General features: G+C 47.3%; 1 protein-coding gene across 3 annotated transcripts in view; it reads left to right on the top strand.

Moving 5' to 3' along the window:
• GRAMD1B (GRAM domain containing 1B) overlaps window positions 1-25118 on the top strand; it is a 425888-nt gene that overhangs the window by 219306 nt on the left and 181464 nt on the right. For all 3 annotated transcript variants that reach the window (XM_077458022.1, XM_077458023.1, XM_077458024.1), the window contains one exon: window positions 12746-12956. In XM_077458022.1, the coding sequence (XP_077314148.1) occupies window positions 12746-12956 (211 nt within the window). The remainder of the gene's footprint in view (window positions 1-12745; window positions 12957-25118) is intronic.

The raw sequence follows: 25118 nt of genomic DNA, 5'->3' as shown, positions 1-25118 counted from the left end.
AATTAGGTTTTGAGTTTATACCGCTTTAAATGATGAAAGCAATACCAAATATACGGTGCACAGGGGGTGTGCCAGGTGTGCCTGGGTACACCCCAGTTACCATGTGCAGTGCAGATTCCCCCTACTGGCTGGGCTTCCCCCAGTGTTATGCCCCCCCCCCCCCCAATCGCAGTGCATGCTGGCTTCCCTCCTCTCTTCTCCCCTGGCAGCCGGTGATGGGCATGCTGGAGGGTCTATTAATGACTGCTGGCGGATCTATTGTGGCTGGTGGGGGGTCTATTGTTGCTTGGGGTGGTCTTATGCTGCTGGGGGGTCAGTTGTTGCTGGAAGGGATCTACTGTTGTGGGAGAAGTCTATTGTTGCCTCCCGCTGGGAGGCTATTGATGCTGGCTGCTGAGGGATCTGCTGATAGTTTGTTGTGGGGGGTCTATTGTGGGGGATCTTTTGCTGTATGGGGGGTCGTCTGTTCGGTGAGGGATCTATTGTTGCTGGGTTTAGGTCTATTGTTGGGGGATCTATTGCTGCTAGGGTGTGGTGTATTGTTGGGGGGGGGGGGGGTCAGTTGTTGCTGGAAGGAATCTACTGTTGTGGTCTATTTGCTGGGGGGGGGGGATGTCTATTGATGCTGGCAGATATGTTGTTTCTTCAGAGGGAATATAATATTGCTGGGTATATCTTTTGTTGCTGGTAGTATTTTGTTTTGGCGGTTGATTGTTGTTGGATGGGGGATCTTTTGCTGGGTGGGGTGTTTGTCTGTTGGGTGAGGGATCTATTGTTGCTGGGGTGGAGTCTTTAGTTAGTTTGGGACTATTTGTTGGGAGATCTTTTGTTGCTAGGGTGGGGTCTATTGTTGCTGGGGGGGGGGTCTTATGCTGTTAAGGGGGGGGGGGGGGGGGGGTCAGTTGTTGCTGGAAGGGATTATTGTGACGGCTTATTGTTATTGGGTGGGGGAACTGTGGCTGACTTAGCCCTGACTTTGTGGTGTGATCAGATCCCTGACAAAATGAATGGGCTCAAATCGCACTGTAAAAATTTGCATGTGATTTGAGCAGGAATGTGGTGCGACTCGCATGTGGTTTCCCGCACCGCTCCTGTGTGATCCCAGGCTTGTCATGGTGATGTCAGGCCGGGTTCACACAGGAGCGGTGCAAGAAAAATGTGCATGCGATTTGGACAGGAATCGCACCACATTTCTGTTCAAACCACAGGTGGACTCAAACCGCATTCCTGTTAAAATCGCGATTCTTTGCAGTGCGATTTGAGCCCAATCGTTTAGTAGGGACTCAAATCGCACCACAGGGTATTTGTATCGGTGGGTACATGAGCACAAGTATTGGTAATAAATGGGTATCGGTACAACCCTAGTTAGTATGGTGAGATCAGATCACAGTGTGTAGGGTGCAGTACAATGCCCAATATTTACTTGTCTCTTATACCTGGAAGATGGTGGATCTACACTGGTCACCCACCCAGCCAAAGATATTCCTGCATCATAGCAGATCATTCACACGGGATGACCTCTGAGGATGTCCCACCAGAGACTTCAGCTCTGAAACATTTACCCCCCCTTCATGACCAGGCCATTTTTTTTACTATTCAGCATCACTTCCTATACTCCTGTCAGTAGCCTCTGAAGTGTGATCTGAATGAAGATGAGGTTTCAGAAGAAAGAGAGGAGCTGATGTACTAACTATGTGATGTTAGTACAGCACTTTCACCTGCATTGCGTTATTGTATTCTGGCAGGGGGACGCCCCCCCCCCCCCCCCACTGCCCTGCCCACCAGAACACTTCGGTCAGCTCTCATTGACCAATCAGCAGACCTCTGTCATGCCCCTTGGACCGGAGCGGCTGCCATACAATATGAGCTGAACTTTTGTGTGTGCGAACGTTTGGATTATCCTATGATCGATTGGAAAGCAGTATTTTTTTGTCCAATTCTCTGATCTTTAGCCTAGTAGTGTGTGCCTATACCGCGGTGATCTGTGTTTTACCTCACCGGATGCACGCCAGTGGCAGCTGGTGTTTTTTTACGGCACTTACCCTATCTAGCAGGGCAGTGCCTCTGTATCCTCTCTTCTATTGCTGGCTTCTAGCGTGTGGCCCCTCCCCTCCTCGTAGGAGTCCAATAGGATGGCCTGTCCTTTCAGCCAATCAAATGAAGGGTCTCGAAACCCGCTTCCTGATTAGCCAGGAGGAGGATCAGTGTTGGAATAGCGAATATTTATTCGCTGTTGTAACATACCAGGGTGGGCTCTGGACGCCTTCTCTGCACCCCGGGCCCACCCTATTTTAAAGCCTATTAGAGCCTCTGGCTCTAATAAGGTGCTTCAAAAAAACACCCCATCCCCAATTTGAATCCATGAGTCTGTCCTGCGAGAGGCCAGACGCATGGCTGGGGGGGGGGGGGGGGGTGCGGTGCGCGTGTGCCCCTGATAAATGCACTGCCTCTGATGTACCCACGTCATCATTAGGACACAGAAGACCATTGCTTTCTGTGTTTCCTAGTCACACTTCAGTGCAGCCCGGAGGTGGCAGTGAGCTGTGATTAAAACGCAGACATTCGACATCTTGTTGCAGTGCCCAGGAAGGTGCTTGACACCGCACATCAGTGCAACAAACCACACTGCTGTCTGGTGACATGAATTGTCACTTTGTGCACTTCCAATAAAGTTCACACAAAAAAATTAAAATTTAAATACTAAACTGCTGGTGTCTAGAACGTGGGCAGTGTGAACTGATGATTAAAAAGGATCTTTTTTTTTGTAGCAATCCTACTTCCCTAGGTGTATGCAGCCTCCATCCAATGCTGCATCTGTCCCCCGCCATCTCGAAGGGTGAGAAGTAAGCGATCAAACACCGCTGATCACTCGTTTCTCTGTGAGCGGAAAGCAGGCACTGTCAGTCACCAGCTCTCTGCTCTGGCCCCCCCCCCCATTCTCACTGGATGCTGGGCTGTGGAGGGGGTGGGACCGACTCGCTGAGAGGCTGAGCCAGGTGGCGGTCCAGGCTTTTGGGTGGATCCCAACCAATTGGTTACTATCTTTCCCCAACCTGGATTGGCTCTGTGAGGTCAGCCGACAGCAGGCTTTAGCTCACTGTTGGCTGAAAATGGGTCACAGGAGTACAGAATGAATTGCACTCTTAAGATCCACAGGAGTACAGTACAGTCAAACGAGCTCAGGCTACCCCTCTCCTTTAAAGCCTGCTAGCAGCTTGTATAAAGTGATAGTCAGCACTCTCATCAGTGGCGGTTGCTGCTACATTTTTTTAAACCTCCCAGCCGACTCCCGCCATCCCCCCCCCATCGTTCCATACTACTTACCCTATCTTTGTCACGAGCGGCTTCCCCACTGCTTCTCCTCCTTGGCGGCTTCCCCACTGCTTCTCCTCCTTGGCGGCTTCCCCACTGCTTCTCCTCCTTGGCGGCTTCCCCGCTGCTTCTCCTCCTCCTTGGCGGCTTCCCCTCTGCTTCTCCTCCTTGGCGGCTTCCCCGCTGCTTCTCCTCGGCGGCTTCCCCGCTGCTTCTCCTCCTCGGCGGCTTCCCCGCTCCTTCTCCTCCTCGGCGGCTTCCCCGCTCCTTCTCCTCCTCGGCGGCTTCCCCGCTCCTTCTCCTCCTCGGCGGCTTCCCCGCTCCTTCTCCTCCTCGGCGGCTTCCCCGCTCCTTCTCCTCCTCGGCGGCTTCCCCGCTCCTTCTCCTCCTCGGCGGCTTCCCCGCTCCTTCTCCTCCTCGGCGGCGGCTTCCCCGCTCCTTCTCCTCCTCGGCGGCGGCTTCCCCGCTCCTTCTCCTCCTCTGCGGCTTCCCCGCTGCTCCTCCTCCTCCTCCTCCTTCTCCCTCCTCCTCCGTGGCTTCCCTGCTGCCTCTTCTCCTCTGCGGCGGCTTCCCCGCTGCTTCTCCTCCTCGGCGGCTTCCCCGCTGCTTCTCCTCCTCGGCGGCTTCCCCGCTGCTTCTCCTCCTCGGCGGCTTCCCCGCTGCTTCTCCTCCTCGGCGGCTTCCCCGCTCCTCCTCCTCCTCCTCCTCCTCCTCCTCCTCCTCCTCCGTGGCTTCCCTGCTGCCTCTTCTCCTCTGCGGCAGCTTCCCTGCTGCTTCTCCTCCTCCTCCTCCTCCGGTTCTCCGCTGCTTCTTCTCCTCGACGGCTTCCCTGCTGCTTCTCCTACCTGCCAATCCGGATGTTTCTCCTCCCAGCCAGTCGGGTCTTAGGATCCGCTTCCTGATTGGCTGGGAGGAGAAGCAGGAAGACATAAATGAATATTCATTTGCTAATGTCATACGAGTGGGTGGGCTCTGCGCCCCAAGCTCACCCATTTTGAAGCCAATTAGAGCCTCTGGCTCTGATCATGTGCTTCTTAAAAAAAAAAAAAAAAGATTTCTGCATCCTGCATCGAGATTAAGGGGGCGGTGCGCCTGCCGTCGCCACAGACTCCCATTTAAAGCTGAATTATTTTTTTTGGTCCAAGCTGGAATAATATAATTCTCCAATATTCCAGAACTAGAACTGAATGGTACTTTGAAAGCTCAAAACTCTGCAAATGCTTTAAAAAAGCTTCTCAAAAGCTTGCTGTTCACACTGCTTCTCTACAAACTGAAGCCTGATTGAACTAGGCCCTACCCAGGGTTGTACCTGCAGACTGGAGGCAGGTCAGTCCCTGTATTAGCCTAGGTTTCCACTATTGTAACCTGAAAGTTGCACGCTTTTGCCGCAATTTATTTTTTTGCCGCAATTTGAATGCGACTTGAAGCAATGCCTGTGTATTCTTGAGGTCTGTGGATCTCAAGTTGCATCAAAGTGGGACCAAAGTAGTGCAGGGACTACTTTTGAAGTCACTGCGACTTGAAGTCGCACAGATATGATCGGTAATCATTGGAAATCACAGGGTAGGACTTGTCATGTGACTTTGCAGTCCCAAGTCACATGACAAGTCGCAGCCTTATTATACAAGCACTGACACCCTGCCAGCATAGCCTGCTGCTTTCATGGTAATTATCAGAGCCGCCAGTCACTGTTTGCACAGATTCAGTGCAAGGTGTAAATAATGAATGTAATATTCTATTATGTAAAGAGCCCATAGACCATTGCTCTGAACAGTTCCAGTGTGTCTGCACTGTGTGGGCTCCTGCTAGTAAATAAACTTGCATGCACAGTTGGTGTCGTATCCGATGCACTTGGATAAGCAAAATTCTAAAATATGTTGGTGATCTAGAACTCCGTACATGGCAGACACAAAATCTGGAGTCATTGGTTTGGTTTCCTAGGGGTTGGCAATGAAGTGTAAAGACAGTAAACAGCTCTATAGGAAGACACTGAGTCGATCGGCCTTATTCCATAAAGCGCTACTACCGCTAATGGCCCATACACACGATGCGAAAATCGTACGAAAAATACCGCTTTCTAATCGATCGTATGATAATCCAATCATTGGCACAGAGCTTTTCGAGAGCCCGTCACAGTTCATCCGATTATTAGCCGATCGGGCAAACACAAAAATTATACCAGATTGGATGATTTTTGTTTTTATCAGTACAGTTGTCGTCTAAAAATACACTACAACACGTGACATCACTTCCGATTTTTTTTTTTTTATTCTGTCTGAGAATTTTTGGAACTTTAGTAAGCTTTTCATGTTCAATATGCGACTAGCATGCAAAAAATAAAAATAAAATGGACGATCTGACAGGGCACTCATGTTGGACGAGAAGGCCTGGCTCGCAGTCTCCTCTCTAATTCATCCCAAAGGTGTTCTATGGGGGTTGAGGTCAGGACTCTGTGCAGGCCAGTCAAGTTCCTCCACCCCAAACTCACTCATCCATGTCTTTATGGACCTTGCTTTTTTCACTGGTCCAAATAATTTTGTGAAGGGGGGATTATGGTGTGGGGTTGTTTTTTTTCAGGTGTTGGGTTTGGCCTCTTAAGGTGTCTGCATACCAAGACATTTTCATGCTCCCAAGTTTGTGGGGACGGTTTGGGTGGCCCCTTCCTGTTCCAACATGACTGCACACCAGTTCCTTAGTGACATCAATACAGTGATCAGTGCTAAAAATATGCACTGTCACTGTACTAATGACACTGGCTGGGAAAGGGTTGAACATCTAGGGCGCTCAAAGGGTTAACTGTGTGCCTAGCCAGTGTTTTTGGTGCTTTTACTAAAGGATGTGATGGATTCTCTTTCCCTGCTTTGTCAGGACGGAGCTCTGCATGGTTTACATAGGCCAGTGTTGTTCAACCTTTTTTCAGTGGAGGCACCCTTTTTAAAATTCTCCACAATCTTCAGGCACCCCATTTATAAAATGTAAAAAACAAAACTACTAGTTTTACGTAACGCAGCAACATCCCTACAAGTAGGACACCCAACGTTGGAGGTGATTTATTCTTCCAAAGCAAATAGACTTTTGCATACTGGTTCTGACTAGTATTCCAATGTTCCAATGAGCCCAGGGGGGCAGCAGAAAGAAGCAGGATAGAAGGAGCGGTGGGGGGCGGGTGCATATAGAACAATCATTCTCTACATCTTCCTCCTGCAGTATCAGAATGCCTGCGAGAGGTAGAGAAGCAGGCATTCCGAAACTGCTCTACTCTCCGCTGCCCCTCACTGTGCTCTCCACATCACCCCCCCATGCTCTCCGCTGCCCCTCCATTCTCCCCACCTCCCCCCTGTGCTCTCCGCCGCTCTCCACCTCCCCCCTGTGCTCTCCGCCGCTCTCCACCTCCCCCCTGTGCTCTCCGCCGCTCTCCACCTCCCCCCTGTGCTCTCCGCCACTCTCCACCTCCCCCCTGTGCTCTCCGCCGCTCTCCACCTCCTGCCTGTGCTCTCCACCGCTCTCCACCGCTCTCCAGCTCTCCAGCTCTCCACCTCCCCTCTGTGCTCTCCACCTCCCCTCTGTGCTCTCCACCTCCCCTCTGTGCTCTCCACCTCCCCTCTGTGCTCTCCACCTCCCCTCTGTGCTCTCCACCTCCCCTCTGTGCTCTCCACCTCCCCCCTGTGCTCTCCACCTCCCCCCCTGTGCTCTCCACCTCCCCCCCTGTGCTCTCCACCTCCCCCCCTGTGCTCTCCGCCGCTCTCCACCTCCCCCCCTGTGCTCTCCGCCGCTCTCCACCTCCTGCCTGTGCTCTCTGCCGCTCTCCACCTCCTGCCTGTGCTCTCCACCGCTCTCCACCTCCCCTCTGTGCTCTCCACCTCCCCTCTGTGCCCTCTGTGCTCTCCACCTCCCCCCTGTGCTCTCCACCTCCCCCCCTGTTCTCTCCGCCGCTCTCCACCTCCCCCCTGTGCTCTCCGCCGCTCTCCACCTCCCCCCTGTGCTCTCCACCGCTCTCCACCTCCCCCGTGCTCTCCGCCGCTCTCCACCTCCCCCGTGCTCTCCGCCGCTCTCCACCTCCCCCGTGCTCTCCGCCGCTCTCCACCTCCCCCCTGTGCTCTCCGCCGCTCTCCACCTCCCCCCTGTGCTCTCCGCCGCTCTCCACCTCCCCCTGTGCTCTCCACCGCTCTCCACCTCCCCCGTGCTCTCCGCCGCTCTCCACCTCCCCCGTGCTCTCCGCCGCTCTCCACCTCCCCCGTGCTCTCCGCCGCTCTCCACCTCCCCCGTGCTCTCCGCCGCTCTCCACCTCCCCCCTGTGCTCTCCGCCGCTCTCCACCTCCCCCCTGTGCTCTCCGCCGCTCTCCACCTCCCCCTGTGCTCTCCACCGCTCTCCAGCTCTCCACCTCCCCCTGTGCTCTCCACCGCTCTCCAGCTCTCCCCCCTGTGCTCTCCCCCCTGTGCTCTCCCCCCTGTGCTCTCCCCCCTGTGCTCTCCACCTCCCCCCTGTGCTCTCCACCTCCCCCTGTGCTCTCCACCTCCCCTCCCGCCTGTGCTCTCCACCGCTCTCGTGCTCTCCACCTCCCCCCTGTGCTCTCCCCCCTGTGCTCTCCACTTTCCCCCAAACCCTGTGCTCTCCTCTTCCTCCCAGTGTTCTCTGCCTCTCCCCTGTGCTCTCACCTCAACCCATGTTCTCAAGATTCTTCCCTGTGCTCTCCATCCCCCCCCATGCTCTTTCCTGTCCCCCCCCCCCCCCCCCACACACACACACACACACACACACACACACACACACACCTCTGCTGGGTTCCCCCTCCCCTCTCTCAGGGGATCTGTCAGGGTGGAGAGTGGGGAAGGAGCCCGTTAACATGTCCATGGGGTGCTCAATCTAAAATGCCCAGGCCTATTCTTTTTATCCCAGTCCGAGCCTGCTTATAGCGTTCCACTTGGATTTCCCTGACCTGTTGTGAGCAGCAGCACAGCCAATGTGGAGGCTGAACCAGTGGAGATTAACAATCACATCCAGCCGCACATTTTTCTCAAGTGCAAGACATTTTGGTTCTCTCTTTAGTCAGCTAATGTGACCCCTGTGCTGATGGAGGGGTGCAGGGGAGGGACAAACAAGGATGCTGTGTGGGCACCCAAAGTCATCCTCATCAACAGATGACATTGTTGGTTGTTACAATGCCAGCAGCTAGAAGGTTGTAATCAGTGGTGGCTTGTGGTTTTTTGTTTTGGGGGGGGGGGGGGGGGGACGACAGCAAGCAGCCTCCCCCTCCCCCACTGTCTGCAGGCACTTAACCCATCTGGGCGGCGGGCACATCAGGCAGCGTCTCCTCCCCTCCTTCTAGGCTTCAAATAGGATGTCCTTTCAGCCAACTAGGTGACTGGTATCAGACCTGCTTGGCCGGGAGGAGGATCAGTGTTGCAACAGCGAATGAAACACCTGGGTGGGCACCAGACTAAATGCTCTGCGACCCGAGCTCACCCTATTTTAAAGCCTATTAGAGCATCTGGCTCTAATCAGGTGCTTAAAAAAAAACAACCTCCCACCCCTGCCATAGGAAATCAGGCGCCTGGTGTCCTGGAAGGGGCCGGGCACATGGATAGGGAGGGTGACGGAGGTGGTTAGGGTAGGCGGCACCCATGCACCCACAATGGACGGGGCCGCCCTTGGTTGTAATGGTGCATAATGAAAACCCGAGACTTGGTGTAACTATAAAAGACAGCCTTGATCCACCTGATGGCTTGTATACAATTTTTGGGCAACTTTTGGGCATTGTGCCAAGACACCTAAAGGCACCCCAGGGTACATGGGCACCCTGGTTGTAAAAGGCTGTCATAGTCAGAGCTCTGTCCAGCCTCTCTTCCCAATGATCGCCAGGTGCCGGCAGGCATCCATTGGCCCCGCCACCCACTGTTCAACGTCTGCTGTGACTAATCACAACAGAAGCGACGCACCCTCGCCCCATTTCGGAAAGTGCAGAATATATATATATATCTATATATATATATATATGCTATTCTGCATGGAACAGCCGCCCTGTAGCAGCACATTTGCTATGGGGCAGTTGTTAAAAGGTAAAAACCAAGAAAAAGTGATCCCCCCTTATCCCCTTATGTTATCCCACATAATACAGATTGGACTAGACCAGATAAAGAACAGCAGAAATTTTCCTGTTTGAGGCTGGATTCACACTACCGCATGGTGCAGCTCATAGCAGGTGTCCGGTGCGTCCCTATTCACCATTTCGGGTCTGATTTCAGTCCGAATTTGTGGCTGAATTTGGACCTGAAATGGACCAGAAGACTCGCAGGACTCCTGTGCATTTCGCACCGGAGCCGCTCCGGAGATGTGTGAACTGGCTCCATAGAGAGCCAGTTACAGTCTCCTGACATGCGAATTGGATGCGGGGAAAATTGGCAATAGTGTGAACCCAGTCTTAGTGAGCACACACCCAGCTTGGAATCTAAGCTCGAGGACCTGACATTCATTTCCCATGTTTGAAAGTCTGTGATTTACCAGCAAACCATCACGCACTAGACTTTTAGGTAGAAGCCCTGCTGTACCATCTATACTGGGAATCACATGTTCTAGACCAGTGGTTCTCAACGCCAGTCCTCAGGACCCACTAAATGGCCAGGTCTGCAAGATAACTGAAATACATCACAGGTGATATAATTTGCTGCTCAGTGATTGCAGTATTCTAGTCTGCATGTGCCCAAAGTAATACGTCAAATCTGGCCTGTTAGTGGGCCCTGAGGACAGGAGTTGAGAACTACTGTTCTAGACCATCATTAAGGTCTGGATATTATACTCCTCATACCCCTGAGGAAGGAGATATGAACTTTCCGAAACGCGTTTGGTAGAGGAAGATTCACATCCTTTATAGTTGGTGTAAAAGTATCCTAGTTGGCCATGTCTCTAATATTTTTTTATGCTTTGATGTACAGGCCAAGTAACGTGGTTTATGTGCGTTTCATGATACAAGCTATTTTATTTTTTTCAAAAAATTCCAGCTCTTAGCTTAGCACGCATTGTCTCTCAAGACGAGTAGGATTCAAACCTCTGAGGTGTGCAGTGCTGCATTTGACCAGAGGTGCCGGGGCACCGGTGATGCTCAGGGACACTCAGAAACGTTCGGAGACACTCGGGAGTGTCCCTAAGTGTTTCCAAGTGTCTCCGGCACCCTCGCACCTCTGGCCACATGCGGTACAGCATAGACAAGCAATGACTGTGGGACAGATTATCTGCGTTTCCGTTATCCCGTATGGGGAAACTCATTTTGATATACAAATGCTTTGGATTACAAGCATTCTTCTGGAACTAATTATGCTCGTAATCCAAGGTTTTACTGTATTCATACATTTTGGTTTTTTTATGCAATTTCACTTCTCGTACATATTTTTTGTGATTTAACTGCCACAAAAGTCCCAAAATATTGGGGGAATTTGTATGTAATTTATGTATTGAATTCTAGGGAGGTGGCACTCTGCTGAGTGTTGTCCCCTCTAGTTTATGTGGTTGAAAAAAGGCTGACCTAGGCAGAACTCCTTCCAGCGGGTGCCGGCGGACATCCATTGGCGCAGCAACCACTGATTGGCTACTGTTGTGGCTTATCAGAGCAGAAACGGTGCTCATACCTCATTTTAAAAAGTGCAGAATAACACATACGTGTGTGTGTGTGTGTGTGTGTGTGTGTGTGTGTGTGTATATATGTATATATATGTGTGTGTATGTATGTATGTGTGTGTGTGTGTGTGTATATATATATATATATATATATATATATATATATATATATATAATGTATGTATATGTGTGTGTGTGTGTATGTATATGTATATATACACACACACACACACACACACACACACACACACACACACACACACACACACACACACACACACACACAGGAACCTTGGATTTCGAGCATAATCCGTTCCAGGAGAATCTTTGTAATCCAAAGACTCGCATATCAAAGTCAGTTCCCCCACAGAAGTCAATGGAAATGAAGATCATTAGTACCACCTTGACTTCAGTTACATGCAATTCCCCATGTGGCCAGAGGTGGGGCGCTGGAGAGCCTCGGGAATACTCGGGAACAGCTCGGCTACTACAGTTTCCCGGGTGTCCCCAGCGCCCCCGCACCTCTGGCCAAATGCGGTACTGCACACCTCATTAGCTTGAATTCTGCTCATTTTGCGAGACAACAATTGCAAACCATGTCAGAATTAAAAAAAAAAAGAAAAAAAAAGTTGCTTGTCGTTCAAACAGCTCGTTAACCACGTTACTCATAAAGCAAAGTTCCACTGTATACGATTCTGCACAGAACGGGCGCTTGTTGCCTGTATTACTCGTAAACCAAGGTTCCACTGTATACGATTCTACACAGAGCGGGCGTCCCGTAGCAGTAAATTTGCTATGGGACGACCATTGGGTGGTAAAAGCCAACAAAAACCGATCTCCCCCCTGTATTATCACACATAATGCAGGTTGGACTAGACCAGATAAGAGCAGCAGAAATTTCCCAGTGTTTGTGGTTTCCACCTCCTGAGAGTCCGCTGCCTCTGATCATTCTACAGATGTTAGAATGGAGCGGATAGCACTGACCGGATTAGATAGGAATGGGCTGAATCAAAGGTCATAGGAGCCCCCGTGACGGGTCAGGATATGGCTGTGCAATATAGATAGTTCACAGGAGTGATAAGATCATGTGCAGACCCAGTGTGGGCAGAGGGTTGTGGAGACCATACATGGTGGTTGGAAAAAAAAATGAGTTTCACGTTTTTGTTCTTTAGAGACGGGATGTGGTACGAAGATACCCTGCAAGTCTCTTCTATATAGACTTAGGAGAATTCTCAGTATTGGTGACCCTATACAATTCTATGTGTTCATCTTGTGTTCCTTGACCTGTCTCATTTTCTCTCCTCTTCAGCCCACAATCAAGGATGTATGTCTTTCTGGTTTAGACTTCCCTCCATCATGACCATCCCCTGCTGCATGTCCCTCTTTCCTTTTTGAACTGTGCTTTACAGAGCTTTGCAGTCTCTCCCTCGCTTACCGCTGGCTGTAATGCGACTTTGACTGAGCTCATGTTTGCTTGTCTGTACAATTCCCCTGCCGCTAGCTTGCCGTTAGATCCCGGCCTCTTGTATGTGCACCTGAGATGAATGCGTTTGTCTGACCCGGTGACTTGCCTTGGGCTCCATGGCCAACCTTGGCTGTCACATTCACCCCTGTAATTTTTAATCTTGTTTAGTTTTTATTTTATTTTTTATAGTTGGGTCCCATTTGGTGATTTAGTACCAATTAAAGAGTGTTTTGCGCTTTTTCTATCCTTTGTTTTATTTTTTACGCTTTCTCTGTTTTAGGTCTCTAGCATTAGAAAAGCAGAATAGCTTCTGTCGTTGTCGATTTTGCGTTTCCAATCATTCTCTTTCGCCTTTCCAGCACGGCAAGTAACTCGAACCGAAGCTCGCCCGCCTGCTCTCCCGTCCTGCGCAAACGCTCCCGCTCTCCAACGCCGCAGCAGAGTGAAGGAGAGGCCATGGTGGAAAAAAGTTCGGACCATTCTTCAGACAAATCTCCTCCCACCCCAGAGCCGGGGGTCCAGCGGAGCGGGTCATCACAGTCGGGACGAAGTGGGGGCAAAAATTCCAAGGTACGGGCTTGCTTTTGCTAAAACAAATGGCCTGTCCACGTTTCCACGTTGAAGATATTCTGTCCTGCTAATCTTCTCTTTCAAATATTTTTTATTAAGTCTTACAAGGTATAATAAAATCCGTACATTAATAACATATGTGGTAATACAATATGAATAAGTACAGGTAAGTCTGTCCTGCTAATCTTCTGCCGGACAGAATATTTTATGTGTATAATACAGTGCCTTGAAAAAGTATTCATACCCCTTGAAATTGTCCACATTTTTGTCATGTTGCAATCAAAAACATAAATGTATTTTATTGGGATTTTATGTGATAGACTAACACAAAGTGACACATCATTGCGAAGTTAAGTAAGTAAGTTATGAAGAAAAATGACAAATGGTTTTCAATACTTTTATACAAATAAATGTGAAAAGTGGGGGGTACATTTGTACGGAATCCCCGGAGTCAATACTTTGTAAAACCTCCTTTCACTGCAATTACAGCTGCAAGTCTTTTTGGGATGTCTCTACCAGATCTGCACATCTAAAGAGGGACATTTTTGCCCATTCTTCTTTGCAAAAATGCTCAAACTCTGTCAGATTGGATGGAGAGCGTCTGTGAATAGCAATTTTCAAGTCTTGCCACAGATTCTCAATTAGATTTAGGTCTGGACTGTGACTGGGCCATTCTATCACATGAATATGCTTTGATCTAATCCATTCCATTGTAGCTCTGGCTGTATGTTTAGTGTCGTTGTCCTGCTGGAAGGTGACCCTCCACCCCAGTCTCAAGTCTTCTGCAGACTCCAACAGGTTTTCCTGTATTTGGCTCCATCCATCTTCCCATCAACTCTGACCAGCTTCCCTGTCCCTGCTGAAGAAAAGCATCCCCACATGATGCTGCCACCACCATGTTTTTTTTACGGTGAGGATGGTGTGTTCAGGGTGATGTGCAGCGTTAATTTTCCACCACACACAGCGCTTTGCTTTTAGGCCAAAAAGTTCAGTTTTGGTCTCATCTGACCAGAGCGCCTTCTTCCACATGTTTGCTGTGTCCACCACATGGCTTCTCGAAAAAACGTAAACGGGATTTCTTATGGCTTTCTTTCACCAATGTCTTTCTTCTTGTCACTCTTCCATAAAGGCCAGATTTGTGGAGAGCACGACTAATAGTTGTCCTGTGGACAGATTCTCCCACCTGAGCTGTGGATCTCTGCAGCTCCTCCAGAGTTACCATGCTTCTCTGATGAATGCTCTCCTTGCCCGGCCTGTCAGTTTAGGTGGACGGCCATGTCTTGGTAGGTTTGCAGTTATGCCATACTCTTTCCATTTTTGGATTGAGCAGAGCTCCGTGAGATGTTCAAAGCTTGGGTTATTTTTTTTTATAACCTAACCCCGCTTTAAACTTCTCCGCAACTTTATTCCGGACCTGTCTGGTTTGTTCCTTGGCCTTCATGAGGCTGTTTGTTCACTAAGGTTCTCTAACAAACCTGAGGGCTTCACAGACCAGCCATATTTATACCGAGATTAAATTACACACAGGGGGACTCTATTTAGTAAGTAGGTGACTTCTGAAGGCAATTGGTTCTACTGGATTTTAGTTCAGTGTAAAAGGGGCTGAATACAAATGTACCCCACACTTTTTAGATATTTATTTGTAAAAAAATTGAAAACCATTTATCACTTTCCTTCCACTTCACAATTATGTGCCACTTTGTGTGTCTATCACATAAAATGCCAATAAAATACATTTGTTTTTGGTTGTAACGTGACAAAATGTGGGATATTTCAAAGGGTATGAATACTTTTTTAGGTACTGTAACTTATTGCTTTATGTGAGTATCAGAGGAATAGAAAAATGAAACCAGATGCAAACATTATCTGTTCACAGTTTTGTATTTGCTTTGATGTGCATCAGCCTTGACCTTTTGTTCATAGATCTGTGTTGGTGACATTTGTACTGACCTACTGGGGCTGATTTACAGGCTATTCACTTGAACTGAATTTTCAGTTTTCAAAAGTCATTGTTGGTAAATAAGGTGAACCTACAGTACGTTCACTTTAAATAACCAGTTGTGTGGGAGGAAAATTCTTGTAGTAATCACGGCTTCTTCTCCTTCACTAAACCACTGAATATTGAAGTGGTTGTAAACCTCGGTCATGAAATCTGAGTGAAGCACATATACAGTATCTGTAGTGTTTACTTATATCTCTCTCCAAAGCTCTAAGTGTGGTTTGTCTCTGGTGCTTTGTTCCTCTGTTATCAGCATGTGTTACTTCTGAGAAGTTTTCCTGACACATGCGATAAAATTTGTGTTGGGGAGGGAGATAACCTCACAGATTGTCTATTCACAACACAGCTCTACATGTTCCTTCGTTCCTCTCCCTATGTGGAGGGGGTGTGTGTACCTTTCCTCCAATCATATCTCACACACTGTATAAGAGCTGTAACTGCAGCTCTCCACCCCCTCCTCCTGTAATCCTCACAGATTCAGAAGGATTTTGTCACAATTGTGCTCTTTTGATCAGCTGTACACAAGAAAAGACTGCAGATAAACGGATGCAACTGATGTAGGAGGATTTGTTTCATCTCTGTGTATCACCTGAGCCCAGTCACTTCACTGGGTATATGAGAGGGGTTTACTATCACTTTAAGGCCCCATTTACAGCACAGAGATGCGACTGTCTACGCTTTTTACCAATGGGCTGCCCTAAAAACATGTAAAACAGTGACCGCGCCATTTTGGAAATAATACTGCACCATAAAGCATGGTACTGCGGTATCTTGCATTCTGGCATGCACGTTTTCAAGTTGGATGGCGATGCCATCAAGAATTATAGGTACTGTGGCATGTCTGCAAAGGGGCAGACCCTACAACTGGTAAAGACTGGCACAGACAGATTTTGCAACAGTGACTTATGGGGTTAATTTACTAAAGGCAAATAGACTGTGCACGTTGCAAGCACAATTGTCCCAGAGCTTAATAAATAAGGTGAAGCTCTGCTGACTTCCATCGTCCAATCATGTGCAAACCAAAATGCTGTTTTTTTTTTTTTTTTTTTTTTTTCCTTGCTCATGATTGGGTATTCTTTGCAAAGTAAAGGTTTTACCTAATTTGTTAAGCTTTGGAGCAACTGCACTTGCAAAATGCAGTCTATTTGCTTTTCAAAAACCAAACCCTAGGTGTTATAAAAGTGGCACAGAATACGCCAAATTCATGCACTTGTACTTAAATTCGGCACACGCTGCACCACTTTTAGAATGCATGCGAGACACTTTTGCAAATTCTGCCTGAGCCAACTTGTGAGGCCCAGAATCGCAGGACATGTGAAATGCCATGTATCTCTATGAGAGCCGTTGCTGTTGACCCTATTGAAGTCACTGCGACTTCAGAAAAGGTTCATGCACTACTTTGATCTGACTTCAATGCCAGAGAGTGTAAAAGTCTTCTTCAAAGTCACTGAAAATCACGCAACTTTGGAGTCGACTAGTGTGAAAGGAGCCTTAACCACTTGCCGACCGCCGATATACGTCGCCACAATGGCAGTGGTGGGCAAATGGCCGTACCTGTACGTCCCCTTTAAATGGAGGGGCTCGTGCGTGCCACATACATCGTGACCGTGGGACCCGCGGACTCTGTCTGCCGGTCCCCCAGCGATCGCGTCACGGAGCTGCAGAATGGGGAAGTGCCTATGTAAACAAGGCATTTCTCTGTTCTGCATTGAGACATGACAGATTACTGCTCCCTGTCATCGGGATCAGTGATCGCTGTCATGTGAGTGGAAGCCCACCCCCCACCACAATTAGAATCACTCCCTAGGACACATGTAACCCCTTTATCGCCCCCTAGTGGTTAACCCCTTCACTGCCAGTGTCATTTACACAGTAATCAGTGCATTTTTATAGCACTGATCGCTGTATAAATGACAATGGTCCCAAAATAGTGTCAAAGTGTCCGATGTGTCCGCCATAATGTTGCAGTCCTGATAAAAATTGCAGATCGGCGCCATTACTAATAATAATAAAAAATAATAATAAAAATGCCATAAATCTATCCCCTATTTTGTAGACGCTATAGATTTTGTGCAAACCAATCGATATAAGTGTATTGCGATATTTTTGGTTAAAAAAATAAAATAAAAAAATTTTGAATACCTATATTGCTATTTTTTTTTTTCTTACCAAAAATATATAGAATACATATCAGCCTAAACTGATGATTTTTGTTTATATATTTGGGGATATATATTATAGCAAAAAGTAATGATGAGGCACTATTCCTCCCACTGACACCAATGATGGAGCACTATTCCTCCCACCGACACCAATGATGGAGCACTATTCCTCCCACCGACACCAATGATGGAGCACTATTCCTCCCACCGACACCAATGATGGAGCACTATTCCTCCCACTGACACCAATGATGGAGCACTATTCCTCCCACTGACACCAATGATGGAGCACTATTCCTCCCACTGACACCAATGATGGAGCACTATTCCTCCCACTGACACCAATGATGGAGCACTATTCCTCCCACTGACACCAATGATGGAGCACTATTCCTCCCACTGACACCAATGATGGAGCACTATTCCTCCCACTGACACCAATGATGGAGCACTATTCCTCCCACTGACACCAATGATGGAGCACTATTCCTCCCACTGACACCAATGATGGAGCACTATTCCTCCCACTGACACCAATGATGGAGCACTATTCCTCCCACTGACACCAATGATGGAGCACTATTCCTCCCACTGACACCAATGATGGAGCACTATTCCTCCCACCGACACCAATGATGGAGCACTATTCCTCCCACCGACACCAATGATGGAGCACTATTCCTCCCACCGACACCAATGATGGAGCACTATTCCTCCCACCGACACCAATGATGGAGCACTATTCCTCCCACCGACACCAATGATGGAGCACTATTCCTCCCACTGACACCAATGATGGAGCACTATTCCTCCCACTGACACCAATGATGGAGCACTATTCCTCCCACTGACACCAATGATGGAGCACTATTCCTCCCACTGACACCAATGATGGGGCACTATTCCTCCCACTGACACCAATGATGGGGCACTATTCCTCTTACTCTCGCACTGTTGGGAATGTCAGGACTTTTTGCTCCTATTGACCACAGTCTGGCCCCTCTAAAATCTGACAGATAATAAACTGGCCCTTTATTTAGAAAGTTTGGAGACCCCTGCTTTAGTAAATTATCCCAATGTGTGAGAGCCTGCTGCTTCAAAACAAGCAGCGCTGGCAGTTTACAGATTTCTGACTTGTTTGCTTTAACATATGATTTTGGCTATATGTGTAATGTAAGAAAGCAAGGCGGAGGGGCGCCTCTGGGTGTAGATTTTAACACACAATTTATTTAGTAAAAAAATGCACAGGCAACTCACATTTTATGTGATCATCATGAGCATGTAAATATAAGAATCGTCCATCGTGGGTAGATTGTCAGTTGTCGTCATAATTTCGTCCTCTCTGCTGCGCTCTGGAGACCGTTCGTTGTTTACACCGCACAATGGAAATGCCGGCCGCGGTGGAGTTAGGACTCAAAACGAGGCTTGGAGCATAGGAAAGTGTGGTAAGCAGCAGATGCGCAATCTCCCACGGACTCAATCACCACATCATCGAATTCTGAATTGGAACATTCGGATGTTGACACAGACAACTTGGACCTGGGCTGGGGAGGTGGAAGGCAACCATCGGCAGCTTTATGGTGTCCGCGGGTGGTGGGATCTCCCTGAGGCTTGTAGTTCTCTTCCCCAGTGTTTACAGTGGAGGGGGGAGGAACCTCGGACCCGGCATGTATCGGTAACGGTGTACAGAGCCGACTTTTAGTTATATAATCCCTCCCCCCCCCCCATTTTTCTTTTTTCCTTTCCCTTCTATTTTTATTTATTAATTATTTTTGTATACATTTTCTATTTCAATAGAAATATTTTCTCTAGGTGCCCCTAAAAATAAGAGGTTTTTTTGACGATCCTTATCACCAGTGAGTTGCGCCTTTACTTGTCTAATATGTGTGATGTAATGCTAGGAGCAAAATGGCAGTACATGGGAACCTTTGCTGTAACATACATTTTTATTCAATTTTTTTTAAATTATATATTATAATGCATTTTGCTATACTGAACAACAGAGAATAGGAGATGAGCTCAGAGTGAACATGTTGCATGTAACCTTCTCCTAGAGCAGCTCACTACTACTCTGTATGTATCAGTCATTTCTGTTCACAGGCTGCAGTGTTCTCTCCCTTCTATTTGGGTGGCTTTGTATCGCTGCCTGTAGAATGTCTGGCTGAATGTGACTTTAGTGACCTGACACGTATTGAGCCACCGGTATGCTGAGGAAATGAGTGAAGAACTCATCTCTGCCCATAAACACAGAGATCTTTGTCTATGTATGCTCAGGGATTTCTTTGAGTTCTCTGTAGATATGTTTGGACATCCTCCTTATTGTCCCCGATCCTGGTGAATGAGTGTAGTTCCTCTATGTTTGTAACATCTGTTTGTCATGCATACTGTGTGTGTTAAGGGGTGAACACACTTAATGTACATTGCAGGCAAATTATTAATATAACAAATGATGTCTCTGTATGTTTGTCCTGAAATGGTCCTCCTCGCTTCCTGTCCTGCACAGGACTGGTGCAGCATTTGCCTGGGTTTCAGTTACTGGTTGATGCTGCTGGTCCCTACAGGAGAAGGACTATGGGGATCAGAATGCAAGAAAAGGCGAACCGTGAGCAGAGCTAGAGGAAGCAGATGAAGACATTGTTGGAGGGAAAAGAAGAAATGGTCTGCTGGAGTAGAAGGTTGAGCCTGAGGCGGACTCTATATATTTAGCAGTGAACCTAGCCATGGGCTACTGGGGCAGAATGCCAAGGTACAATCTATATATCTAACAGTAAACCTAGCCGTGGGTTACTGGGACATAATGCCAAGGTACAGCCTATATATCCAGAAGTAAACCTAACCATGGGCTACTGAGGCAGAATGCCAAGGTACAGTCTATATATCCAGAAGTAAACCTAACCATGGGTTACTGGGGCAGAATGCCAAGGTACAGCCTATATATCCAGAAGTAAGCCTAGCCATGGGCTACTGGGGCAGAATGCCAAGGTACAATCTATAGATCCAGAAGTAAACCTATCCATGGGCTACAGTGGCAGAAAGCCAAGGTGCAGTCTATATCAGTGGTTTGTATATATCAGTGGACCCTGTCCTCGGGGCCCACTAATGGACCAGGTTTGCAAGAAAACAGAAATGCATCACAGGTGTTATCACTTACTTCGCAGTGATTACAGTACTCTAGTCTGCATCTCCCCCAAGGTATTACATAAAACCTGGCCTGTTAGTGGGCCCCGAGGACAGGGTTGATCACCACTGGTCTATATATCCAGAAGTAAACACAGCCATGGGCTACTGGGGCAGAAAGCCAAGGTACAGCCTATATATCCAGAAGTAAACCTAGCCATTGGCTACTGGGATAGAATGCCAAGGTACAATAGCCCACAGCAGTAAACCTTGCTGTGGGCTATTGGGACAGAATGCCAAAGTACAGTCTATATATACAGAAGTAAACCTAGCCGTGGTCTAATTTTGGCAGACAGTCAAGCCACAATCTAAATATGTAGTAGTAAACCTAGCAAACCTAGTAAACCCAGCATGTAAAGGAGAAGCAGCTAGACCGACGCCTTCTAATCTAAAGCAGTTCTCGGTAGGTTTTGAATATGAAGATGGGGGGCCTCTGCTTATATAAACACTGTACTGGTAGGTGCAGGCCTGATACTGTGAACAAGCCTTTGCAAGGACATTGTATATGAAACTACTTTGCAAAACAGACTTTAGGTGCATGCATATCAATTACAGTTTTCTAGTTTTGAATAGAGGTGCGAGGAATTGGAACCTCCTGTTGGGTTTTCATTGTATACCTGCAAGGTAGATTTACCCTTTATTTGTCTTGGAGATCCAAAAGTTTTGGGGAATTCCAACATTTTACAGTTGCCATCACATTATGATGGGAGGAAAAGCCCCTGTTCTGATAACTGTCTAAAAGGGTGTTCCTATCTTTGAGATTTTCCCCACTCTTCCCAAAATTAAAATAAAAAGTTGGTTAACCGCATACTTCAAACTAGTCCTTCTCTAAAATGTAAGTTTTTTAATGTGCAGGCACCTTGTTAACCTAAAATGAAATTCTTGCTTCCTACTGGAAATCATTAAGAAATTATGACCCAAACTTTTGTCTTCAGGCCCAGTGATATATAAAGGTCAGGCTGGGCAATAATTCAAGTTGATACCTATTTACTAAATGAGTACAGACTGTTCACTTTGCAAAGAGAATGTTCGCTTAAAGCAGAGTTTCACGCAAAAATGGAACTTCCTCTTTAAGTGCTGGTGACCCCCAGACATGCCACATTTGGCATGTCATTTTTTTTGGGGGGGGGCGGGTACCATGTTTTTGGAGGCACCCAGCTCCCAAATCCCCCCCTGGCACTGCGGCACCAGAAAGAAGATCACCTATTTCCCTCCCCCCCCCCCTGCAATCTTCTGTGACATGTCACAGGTCCCAGAAGATTGCCCAGCCATTCACAGCGCGTCCGGCTGTGACGCCACAGTTGGGTGCCCACAGTTAGAATGCTGGTGCCGCAGAGAGAAGGGTAAGAAGAGCGAGGCTTCATACGCCCGCATCGCTGGACCGTGGGACAGGTGAGTGTTCGATTTCATTAAGTCACTTTTTGTAGCTGCTGACTTTTGAATGGGTGGAACTCGACTTTAACATAGTAAATAAGGTGAAACTTTGTTCAATACCCAGTGAGATTATAAAGAAACAAAATCTTTGCCAGCGTTTGATTTAAGTGGATATAGCTTCTCATTCACTTCGGTAATTAAACCACTTATATTATATCCCTTTAATAAATCAACTCCATCTTATTTTCAGACAATCCATCCAGCACTGCAGATATGGCCTGTGGTGGAACTGTATAGTACAGACAATACTTCCATTTATCATATTCTGTGCCTGCAGCACATTTATGGACCTTTTTATTTTCGGTTTTAGTTGTCTCTCCTTTCCCCTTTCATGGTTTTATACTGTGTCTTGTTGGGCTCACCAACATTATCAGATTTAGCACAATAACGCATAAAGCACCTCCAGTGTTTATAGTACTGCTATAAAGTCCCAATGCTATGCACACCCTCAAAATCGGGGCTTTAAAGAAGAAGTCCAGCCTGGGCTCGTTAGGCTGGGCTTCTCCTATGGGTCATAGGAGTGCAGTTCATTTTGCACTCCTGTGACCCATTTTCAGCAGAGAGCAGGCTGAAGTCCACTCTCTGATGTCACGGATTTCAGTCCAGGCACCACGACAAAGGAAGTTGGGGTCCACCAGGTGCCTGAACTGACGTCCGGCTCAGCCTTCCAGCGAGCCGCTGAGAGCCTGAGACAACCGCTCCCCGCCCCTCCAAAGCCCAGCGCTCCAGTGAGTGAGGAGAAGCAGAGAGGAGAGCTGCTGATTGACAGTCTACAGCTCTCTGCTCGGGGAGGTGAGAGAACCAAGCAATCTAACACCGCCGATGTCTGTCTGTGCAGAGGCGGCGGGGACCAATGTTGCATCTACCTACCTTGGGGGGGGGGGGGGGGAACAAAACATATTACTTTTTTAAGTATAGCATACATATAAACAGGTTTCACATCGTTAACTGCTTCAGCCCTGGAAGATTCTACCCCCTTCCTGACCAGAGCACTTTTTGCGATTTGGCACTGCGTCTATTTAACTGATAATTGCACGGTTGTGTGCACTTTTTTCATTTTTTCGCTATAAACAAAGAGCAACAATTTTTAAAATCACACATTTGTTTTACTTTTTGCTATAATAAATATCCCCCAAATATATGTATAAATGTTATTTTTTTCCTCAGTTTAGGCCGATACGTATTCTTCTACATATTTTTGGTAAAAAAAAATCACAACAAGCGTATATTGATTGGTTTGCACAAAAGTTTTATAGCGTCTACAAAATGGGGGCTGCCATTTTTTTCATTTTTTTTTTTCTACTAGTAATGTGCAAATTTATCGAGACTGCGACATTATGGCGGACGCGTAGGACGATTTTGACACATTTTTGGGACCACTGGCATTAATACAGCGATCGGTGCTACGGAAATGCATTGGTTACTGTAAAAATGTCACTGGCAGTGAAGGAGTTAACACTAGGGGGGCGATCAAGGGGTTAATTGTGTTTCTAACTGAAGGGGGGAGGGGACTGTGTAGGGGAAGAGAGAGATTGCTGTTCATACTTTGTATGAACAGATGATCTGTCACTTCTCCCCTCAGAGAACCGTAAACTGTGTGTTTACACACAAAGATCCCAGTTCTCCACGTCTCGGCTGCAATCGCTGGAGCCTGACGGTGATCGTGACCGCTGAGCACTCGCATCAGGTCCGGGGGCGTACAGAGCGAAGCGACGTAACATAACGTCGTTTCGCCCAGGCGTGCCATTCTGCTGCAGTAAAACTGCGGCGGATGGTCAGCAAGTGGTTAAAGGGATCTTATCAGATTCTTCTTCCTTTTTTTTTTTTTTTTTTTTTTTTTTTTGTGTGCGTTTCAGTGGAAATTTTGAAATGTTCTCATGTTGTTTCCTTGGAACTTGTAACAAAGTTTCTGGTAGTCAAGATATTATCAGGAAGCGGTAGTCCTAAGACTTCCAGCTGTGAGCCGAGTCCTTGTTCCCAGTTATAGCCGATGTGTAAAATATGTATCAGTCTGCAGTAGTTGGAACAAGGACATGTTCTACATATCTCTATAGAGGTCAGCCCGCTAATAATCTGCACATTATTATTGCAGAAAATAGAAAATTGAGGCAACTCATAAATTGGTGTGTTGATTGTATGCAGACATTCTTCCTACAGCAGGAGGGTTATCATTCTCACATACAGTGTTTTATAACGGAGAACCTGGCCTAAAATAGATCTGTTATCTGTTTCTCACTGAAAAGGGACATGCAAAATGTTTTGTTTTCACTCGCTATATCTGGCACTTCCCTTAACGAATTTAAATAGCCCTATGACCCATGCCTTTTGAAGAGCCATGTCACACACATACAGCGCCTTGAAAAAGTATTCATACCCCTTGAAATTTATTTTATTGGGATTTTATGTGATGGACCAACACAAAGTTACACAATTGTGAAGTGGAAGGAAAATGATAAATTATTTTCAAAATTTTTTACAAATATCTTAAAAGTGTGGCATGCATTTGTATAGCGCCCCCCCTGAGTCAATACTTTGTAGAACTGCCTTTCACTGCAATTACAGCTGCAAATCTTTTTTGGGGATGTCTCTACCAGCTTTGAGAGGGCCATTTTTGCCCATCCTTTTTCTGCAAAATATCTCAAGCTCTGTCAGATTGGATGGAGAACGTCTGTGAAGAGCAAATTTTCAAGTCTTGCCACAATTGTATTTAGGTCTGGACTATGACTGGGCCATTCTAACACATGAATATGCTTTGATCTCAACCATTCCATTGTAGCTCTGGCTGCATGTTTAGGGTTGCTGTCCTGCTGGGTGGTGAACCTCCGCCCCAGTCTCGTCTTTTTCAGACTCTAAAGCCCCATACACACTATCAGTTTTTCTGCTGAGTTTTTCCTTCAGGTTTACCAAAACCATGTAGTGCAAGGACCTGCCTGGTTGCATACAAATTGACACTCCTAAGGTTTGACCTCATATTATAGTGTTTTGGTAAATCTGAAGGAAGAAAATCAGCAGAAAAAAATAGTGTGTATGGAGCTTTACAGGTTTTCTTGTAAGATTGTCCTGTATTTAGCTCCATCCATCTTACCATCACCATTCTGACCAGCTTCCCTGTCCCTGCTGAAGAAAAGCATCCCCACAACATGATGCTGCCACCATCATGTTTCACGGTGGGGATGATGCGTTCTGGGTGATGTGCAGTGTTCGTTTTCCGCCACACACAGTGTTTTGCTTTTAGGGCATAAAGGTAAATTTTGGCCTCATCTGACCAGAGCACCTTCTTCCACACATTTGCTGTGTCCCCCACATGGCTTCTGGCAAACTGCAAACGGGACTTCTTATGGCTTTATTCGACAATGTCTTTCTTCTTGTCACTCTTCCAAAAAGGCCAGA

The sequence above is a fragment of the Lithobates pipiens genome, unplaced genomic scaffold, assembly GCF_037356315.1.
Source record: "Lithobates pipiens isolate NorthernLeopardFrog02 unplaced genomic scaffold, aLitPip1_a1.2 Scaffold_27, whole genome shotgun sequence".
Lineage (NCBI taxonomy): Eukaryota > Metazoa > Chordata > Amphibia > Anura > Ranidae > Lithobates > Lithobates pipiens.
This window is presented reverse-complemented; position numbering and strand designations above follow the sequence as displayed.